Raw genomic sequence first — 8,925 nt, forward strand, 5'->3', positions numbered from 1 at the left:
GGCAAGTAATAAAATGAAACAATATGATTTCCTAACTGTCCCAGACAGTTTAGTTTCCCAATGTCTGTGGCTTGTCCTCGAAGTTGACCTGTGGAACCTAGGCCGGTTTAAACCGGTCAGAATGACAAGGCAGTTTTATCAAGAACTAAACATGTCTATAGTTATCAATCACTAAAATGTCTCTTTACTGCAATCAATCATGGAATATACTTTTCTCGCAATCAGTACTTTATCGTGAGCCTTCATTGGTTCAAGCAAATATTTAATAACCATTTGATATTTATCAGCAGTGCAGAAAAATATTAACAGTTTATAAAGATGATGTGCTGAGCAACAAAATAACATTGTTTTAAAAAGAAAATATCACATCGTAAGCATTTACTCACAAAGTTACTCATTACGTGAGTATTATTTTCAATCAAAACTTTTTTACCTGTACTTGAGTAAATTTTTGGATCACTACTTTTACTTGAGTATAATTAGAAGCAACGCTACTCTTACTTGAGTAAATTTTTTAGCTACTCTACCCACCCTAGTTGATTGAGTACAAGCACCTGATGAGTTTTCGGTATGGATCAGCAATAAATAATAAATACATGGCAACAGCACCACCAGGTGGCTGTTTTTAAAGGGTCGTTTTCGCCAGTCATTGAATGCAAAATTAAAAACAAAAAGCAATAGAAAGGCTGTAAAATGAATAGCCATGCAAATACACAAAGATATTGCATACAAAAATTCGTGAACCTGCACTCTATCGATACATTACAGTTTAATCTATAGCTCTGTTTTGCATTCAGAAAAAAAATATATTTTGAAAAAAATTAATGAGGCAAAAAAAAAAAAAAGCATTCTATTTAAGTGTTAGGTCCTTTGAGTGTTAGTCTTCCATAAATGACATTAGAATTGAACAGTTACAACTAGTAAAGTATTAAAAGACAGAACATTTAAGAGTTTTGAAGAGAAATAAGCAAACTATAAAATCATTATACATTTGTTTGGTTTATTTATAGAGTAATAGGCTTCATTAAAAGAAAAAGAAAAGAAAATCGTGGCTATTATATTTTATTCCTACAAAAAAAAAAAAAAAAAAAAATGCATTGCTACCCTGTCACATTGACTACGGTAATATGGCGGCGGCTTTTACGTATTGTATTGGAATGTACCAAATCGTTTCCCGAATAAGTAAACGCGGAATAGACCTACACGTGCGGTGATAAGATACATTCCGTAGCATTGAGTTTTTAATTGTTTAGTACACAACAAATACCACATAAAGCCAAAATGGCATTTAAATGCTCTGTAGTTGTCATATGTTCTCCCCTTTATTTACTTCGTGGTGGTTCAGTCGGCCGCCCGGCAATATGGCGCTGCGAAGGTTTCCCACTTCATGTTGTCTATCTTTTCTCCGGGAGCACAATTCTCCAAATGCTACATTTTCTGCTTTGCTACAACCAAGCTGGTTTGGATGGCGTTTAGAAGGTGAAGCCAACACGTTTCTTGTTTTTGTTACCGAGCTAGAGTAATTGGTTGATGCTCTTGTACTTTATACACTTCTTTATACTCCGGTTCGCAGAGGTCACCTACCTGCTTTGCGTCGAATAGACTGATACAAATAATTTGGTGTCTAAAATCTACAGCTAAGAGACATCTGCTGTCTGAGGATGTTGTCAAACTACAAGACTTCCAGCGAAGGAAGCTGGCAGTGGCTCATCTCATCACAGGCTCAGATGGTAACAAGCTGAAGTTATTATGTCCATGACGAATTCTTCTTAATAAGAAATTAATCTAACATTCTAAAGAGGCAAACCACACGCTGTGCGATTGTCATTATCATAATCAACCAACTTTTAAATGATGCGTCAATGAAAATGTTTTGCAAATAAGTTTATCAAACAACTAGTGCTGCAACGATTAATCGATTAACTCGAGTATTCGATTAGAAAAAAATATTCGAATTAAATTTTGTTGCTTCGAGTATTCGTTTAATTAAAGTGGCGCTGTATTGGTTTATTTTGAAATTGTTTGCATGTAGTTTTATTGATTTGGGTGGCAACAATGAATATTATATAACTCATTTCTCATGGCTGAAACCAGCTGCTCCCTGTTAAGACCAAGCCAAGTTTTTGTTTGAGCTAATGTTTTTGAATGCATTCATGATTTAGTTTATAGGAATATTTAACAGATTTTTGTGGGAATATGTGTCTTAACCCTTTAAGAGAAAAAAAAAAACCAAGCATTTTATAGCATTTAAGCTAGCGGACTTTTTCTGTGTGAGTTAGCCATTTGTTCTTTTGTTGTACATAGATCCCCATTTTTAGATTTTTTAAAATACCGTTTTAGGCTCAGCTCGGGTATTTTAATTTTTCATGTTCCTTATCCGATTACTCGATTATTCGAACTAACTAATCCATCAATTAATCGATTAGTAAAATATTCGATAGCTGCAGCCCTACAAACAACGCGTTTTCTAAGATTAAGTTCACTAGGGCTGTCAAAATTATCACGTTAATGGGCGGTAATTGATTTTTTAAAATTAATCACGTTAAAATACTTGACGCAATTAACGCACATGCCCTGCTCAAACAGATTAAAATGACAGCACAGTGCCATGTCCACTTGTTACTTGTTTTTTTTTTTTTTTTTGGTGTTTTGTCGCCCTCTGCTATTGATTGGGGTGCGACTGATTTTATGGTATTCAGCACCGTGAGCATTGTGTAATTATTGACAACAACAATGGCGAGCTACTAGTTTATTTTTTTATTGAAAAATGTACAAATTTTATGAGAACGAAAACATTAAGAGGGGTTTTAATATAAAATTTCTATAACTTGTACTAACATTTATCTTTTAAGAACAACAAGTCTTTCTATTCATGGATCGCTTTAACAGAATGTTAATGTTAATGCCATCTTTTTGATTTATTGTTATAATAAACAAATACTGTACTTATGTACAGTATGTTGAATGTATATATCCGTCTTGTATCTTATCTTTCCATTCCAACAATAATTTACGGAAAAATATGGCATATTTTATAGATGGTTTGAATTGCGATTAATTACGAGTAGGGCTGTCAAAATTATCGCGTTAAGGGGCGGTAATTAATTTTTTAAATTAATCACGTTAAAATATTTGACGCAATTAACGCACATGCCCCGCTCAAATAGATTAAAATGACAGCACAGGGTCATGTGCACTTGTTACATGTTTTTTTTTTTTTTTTTGGTGTTTTGTCGCCCTCTGCTATTGATTGGGGTGCGACTGATTTTATGGTATTCAGCACCGTGAGCATTGTGTAATTATTGACAACAACAATGGCGAGCTACTAGTTTATTTTTTTATTGAAAAATGTACAAATTTTATGACAACGAAAACATTAAGAGGGGTTTTAATATAAAACTTCTATAACTTGTACTAACATTTATCTTTTAAGAACTACAAGTCTTTCTATCCATGGATCGCTTTAACAGAATGTTAATGTTAATGCCATCTTGTTGATTTATTGGTATAATAAACAAATACAGTACTTATGTACAGTATGTTGAATGTATAGATCCGTCTTGTCTTATCTTTCCATTCCAACAATAATTTACAGAAAAATATGGAATATTTTATAGATGGTTTGAATTGCAATTAATTATGATTAATTAATTTTTCAGCTGTGATTAACTCGATTAAAAAATGTACTCGTTTGACAGCCCTTTAAAATACATTATGTTTTAAAGTTAAATGCAACTGAACGACCATTCACTTGTACTTGTAGTTCATTCAGGAAGTTTTGCACACCACATGAGGGAGTCAAAGTACAAATTTTGATTTTTTTTTTTCCCCTCATTGAAATGCCAGGGAATTTCATTGAAATGATCAGCCACAAGCTACAGAGGAACAGCCTGGTTTTGCAAGACGAGCTCAAGCTTCTTCTCCACTTGTGTCAGTCGGAGGAGGACGTGAAGACGGCCCGAGATGCCATTTATAGGTACGTTACGGGATCAAAGTCTACTTAGTGAAGTCACACCGGCACCTGTCTGCAGGTACCATGCAGAAAACCGGAACATGGCGCACGGGGAGTTCAGGTTTGGCCCGCTCTTCATGAGGCTGTGCTACGAGCTGCGACAGGAGCAGATGGCCGCCGCTACACTTACAGATCATGTAGGTAAAAGTACTCACAAAGAAATGAAAATGTGAAACAATTTTCTTTTTTGGCTTCTGATCAGGAAATGAAAGGCTTTTTCAGCGAGTCCACCTCCTTCAACATCGGCATAGACATGTTGTTTATGAAGGGCTATCATGAAGGTATGGGGATAAGTGCGCACAAAAGCATCTTCTTGTCTACTGTTGTATTCCAAAATGCATTACAGAGGCTCTGGAGGTGTTGGGAACCATGAGAAGCCAACGTGTACCGTTCAATAAAGACACACTCGTGCTGGCGTCTGCCGTCTGCTACAAATTGGTAAAGTCTTACATACTATTCTTAACGAAATATAAAATAATAACAATACTAACCTTACGTCACACTGTTGTAACTCTCATTAAAGAGTGCACCTGAATACAATCCGCACCACTGAAACTCAGTAAAACTAAATAAAATACAATACAATTAAATAAACACAATAATGTTGCGGGTGTCTACCTTTAAATGTAAGATATTTACATTAAAACATGTTACACACAAGATTTAATTACAGGCATGAAAATCACCTTTCGGCAAAATTCACCGTTTTGAAGTCGGAAAGAGTGACCTACGTGATGCAAGTGTCGAAATGACTTTATTAACCAAATATAGATCAACACGCCCATTCTCTTCATTCATATGGAGTAATATTGATGCTATGCTGTTGTTGTTTTTCTTGAGTTTTTTTTTTTTTTTTTTTTTTTTACATTAGAACACGACCGAGTCGTACACGATCTGCACTTCGCTCATTGACGAGGCTGTAGTGAAAGGGCATTTTATCCCCAGGCACGCTTATTGCTTTGCTGTGGCTTTAGCCCTCAAACAGGTCAGTCTGCATTTGTGCTTCATAATGAGTATACAGTGAACCCCCATTTATTAGTTCTGTTTCTTCTTAGAATGACGTTAAAAAGGCTCAGCTGTTTTTTTCACAAATCATGACCACAGATAGCCGACTGTGTCAAAACATAAAGGTAAGTTGTCTAAATACAAAATTATACTGTACATATATTAATCGGGCGGTATACTGAAAATTTACCGTTACTGAAATTCTTCTTGATGACCGACATAATTTTGACCATGTTGATAAATTCGGTAATTTAATAAAACAAGAAAATATAGTCTATTCATCCCGCCTTGACTCTGTGTTGTTCTGCTACGTTCATTCCCCTTTAAGAAAGCAGTCAATGTGCTTACGTGTGAAGTTGCATGGTTATCAGGAAATCAAACAAGCAGAAGCCTGGTAGGCTAATGCTAGCAGCTAACACTACAAGCAAACATGATGGAGTCGGGCTTAAGGGAGCTTTGCCAAACTTCTACCCAACATTAAGTAGACGCTTGGCTGCCTCTAGACGGGCTTTCACCCGCCTTCCTCCTTGGTTCTCACGGTTTTAGCAGCAGGTGCTGTTAGTGCTTTCTGCTGGTAGCCAGGCCACAGGTTAACGCTAGCGGCTAATGCTACAAATGAACGTGATGTAGTCGGTTAGCGGCTTTAACCTTGTCGAAACGGCTGAACTTAATGAGTGGATTGGACACGGACTGCATCTAGCAATTAGTATGTCGCGTTATTTTGTATCTCTGTGTGTGTGTGATGATAGCTAGCATTCATCATAAATTATAATCCAACAGTGAAGCCTATAATATGACTGTTTAATGGCCACAGCTATTTTTCTGTATGTGCTTGCTTTATTCTGTGTCATTACTGCCGTCATAAAATCTTAACTGTTTCATTGGCATAAGAGCAATATAGCTTTAATGTTTGTGTGTCTGAGTGGGGGGGTAAATGTTGCGAATGCTAATGAATTTACAATTTTCATAGCAAATCACTCACACATATCTCCACAAACTAACCCTAGCTCTAAACTTAAATTACAAATGCATACAGAAACTTATATTAGCTGAAACTTACAGCCTTATGTGGGCCAAACGAGGGTGCAGCTGTCTTACATCTATGTCAGACGAGTCTCCTACTCAGTCATGGAAGGCAAGGTGACAGTCCAGCCACACCCAAGGCTGCCACCAGAGGGCAGTGTATAGTCCATCATAAAATAAAATACTTTTGGACTTTTTGGATAGTTATTTTTTAAAAGGGTTAATTCTGACTAACGCGGAAATTCGGGTTACGTTGCCAGCGTAAGAACGGTACTCGTTCGTAACACGGGGACCACCTTTATATATACTGTAGCTTGTAAGTTAGCTTTATTGCTGACACTGCGTCTCGGGGTCATCAACATTTTTGCCCCCACACACAAAAGTCAAACTCTGCCTATGCCTTTAATATATACATTTTTCAACATCATGCAATTAGGTTTTAGTACTGGCGATGTCCGGGTCAATCAAAGAGGCCATTGCGTTCCTCTTTTCTGCGGGCAAACTCGCCAAAAACCTGCCCTTTGTCAGGAAGCCAGAATTTTCTCACGAGGTGGTAAGTGGTTCAACTAGGCCACATATTTTATGTATTGCTAAATTGAGCGTCCTCAACATTTCTCCTATTCACTTCCAGTTGGATCAGGTGGTCCTGCACAGTGCGAGCGTAGCACAGGAGGCTGAAGCAAAGAATATCGTTTCCCAGCTGGAGCGTGCCGGTCAGGTGACGCAGCAGTCTCTGGACGATATGTTATGTCATACTCCTGCCCCCAAGAGGAAAGTGGCGCCCATCATGGAGGAGAGGCATATAAGCAGGAGAACATTGAAGCCACTTCACTCAACACTGCTTTCGGAGTGATTTGCGCCTCTTACTGATTTACATGAATGAATTGTATATTAAAAGTATATTTAATGCGGAAGGAAAACAAGTCCTCAAGTCTGGACTCTGATTGCTTATCTTAAGCAAATTGGGGTAGTCTGATAACGTTTTCAGTTTTTTAATGGGGTACAAAAAAGGTGATGGTACGACAAGAAGGCCAAACAGAACGAAAGAAAAAAAAGGTTAAAGGTACAAGGTTAAAGTCCTAGTATTAGTATGAAAAATAAGTTGTAGCATTAGTATGAGTTTAAAGTTGTTACACTGCTGGCCAAAAGTACTGGCACCCATGCAATTCTGTCAGGTAATGCTCAATTTCTCCCAGAAAACGATTGGAATTACAAATGCTTTGGTAGTAATATCTTCATTTATTTTGTTTGCAATGATAAAACACAAAAGAGAAAGGGGGGAAAAAATCATTATGACGAAAAACTCCAAAAATGGGCTGGACAAAGGTATTGTCACCCTTTGAAAAATCATGTGATACCTCTCTAATTTGTGTAATTAATTAACAGCACCTGTTACTTACCTGTGCCACATAACAGGTGGTGGCAATAACTAAATCACACTTGCAGCCAGTTAAAATGGATTAAAGTTGACTCAAACTCTGTTCTGTGTCCTTGCGTGTACCACACTGAGCAGGGAGAAAAGAAAGAAGACCAAAGAACTGTCTGAGGACTTGAGAAGCCAGATTGTGAGGAAGCATGGGCAATTTCAAAGCGACAAGTCCATCTCCTAAGACTGAATGTTCTTGTGTGTACTGTGTGCAGTGTCATCAATAAGTGGGAAGCCCATGGCACTGTGGCTAACCTCCCTAGATGTCGACGGAAAAGAAAAATTGATGAGAGATTTCAATGAAACATTGTGCGGATGGAGGATAAAGAACCTCGACTAACATCCAAACAAGTTCAAGCTGTCCTGAAGTCCACGACAGTGTCAACCCGTACTATTCGTCAGCGTCTGAATGAAAAGGAACTCTACGGTAGGATACCCAGGAAGACCCCACTTCTGACCCAGAGACATAAAAAAGCCAGGTTGGTGTTTGCCAAAACTTACTCGAGGAAGCCAAAAACTTGTTTGGAAGAATGTTCTCTGGTCAGATGAGACAAAAGTAGAGCTTTTTGGGAAAAAGCATCAACATAGAGTTTACAGGGAAAAAATGAGGCCTCCAAAGAAAACACGGTCTCCACAGTCAAACATGGCGGAGGTTCCCTGATGTTTTGGGGTTGCTTTGCTACCTCTGTCACTGGACTTGTTGATCGCGTGCATGGCATAATGAAGTCTGAAGACTACCAACAAATTTTGCAGCATAATGTAGGGCCCAGTGTGAGAAACCTGGGTCTCCTTCAGAGGTCATGGGTCTTCCAGCAGGACAATGACCCAAAACACACTTGAAAAAGGACTAGAAAATGGTTTGAGAGAAAGCACTGGAGACTTCTGAAGTGGCCAGCAATGATTCAAGACCTGAATCCCAAAGCAGGAGAGATCTGAAAATGGCTATTAAGAGAAGGCACCCTTCAAATCTCAGAGACCTGGAGCAGTTGGCCAAAGAAGAATGGTTTAAAATTCCAGCCTAGCATTGTAAGAAACTCACTGATGGAGACCGGAAGCGGTAGTTCAAAGTTATTTTGTCTAAAGGTTGTGCTACCAAGTATTAGGCTGAGGGTGCCAATACTTTTGTCCGGCCCATTTTTGGAGTTTTGTGTAAAATGATAATGATTTAAAATTTTTTCCATTCACTTTTGCGTCTTTTCATCGCAAGCAAAATAAATGAAGATATTACTACCAAAGCATTTGTAATTGCAATCATTTTCTGGGATAAATTGAGCATTATTTGACAGAATTGCAGGGCTTCCAATACTTTGGCCAGCAATACGTACTTGACGTTGCGCTTTGCCGCCTCCGTAATATAAACATATTGAGAGCATTTTGTGAGGCTGTGTTTTAGAATTTGTTTAAAAAATAACAAAATCTTTATCTTTTGGCATATCTTTATCAAATCTAAGGATTTATA

The 8,925-nt window shown here is 37.7% G+C and overlaps 1 protein-coding gene across 2 annotated transcripts; it reads left to right on the forward strand.

Moving 5' to 3' along the window:
- Positions 1–1,335: 1,335 nt before the first annotated feature.
- On the forward strand, positions 1,336–8,635 carry ptcd2 (pentatricopeptide repeat domain 2). 2 transcript variants are annotated; one of them, XM_057819735.1, is made up of 10 exons: positions 1,336–1,479; positions 1,638–1,730; positions 3,847–3,976; positions 4,032–4,149; positions 4,215–4,293; positions 4,359–4,450; positions 4,884–4,997; positions 5,068–5,142; positions 6,477–6,593; positions 6,672–8,632. In XM_057819735.1, the coding sequence occupies exons 1-10, from the start codon at positions 1,362–1,364 to the stop codon at positions 6,891–6,893; spliced, it is 1,158 nt and encodes a 385-aa protein (XP_057675718.1). In that variant the 5' UTR covers positions 1,336–1,361; the 3' UTR covers positions 6,894–8,632. The 2 variants fall into 2 exon arrangements, with proteins under 2 accessions (XP_057675718.1, XP_057675719.1); XM_057819736.1 differs by having other exon boundaries at positions 1,345–1,479; positions 1,574–1,730; positions 6,672–8,635.
- Positions 8,636–8,925: the final 290 nt, after the last annotated feature.

Source organism: Corythoichthys intestinalis, chromosome 17 (assembly GCF_030265065.1).
Source record: "Corythoichthys intestinalis isolate RoL2023-P3 chromosome 17, ASM3026506v1, whole genome shotgun sequence".
In the NCBI taxonomy this organism is placed as follows: domain Eukaryota; kingdom Metazoa; phylum Chordata; class Actinopteri; order Syngnathiformes; family Syngnathidae; genus Corythoichthys; species Corythoichthys intestinalis.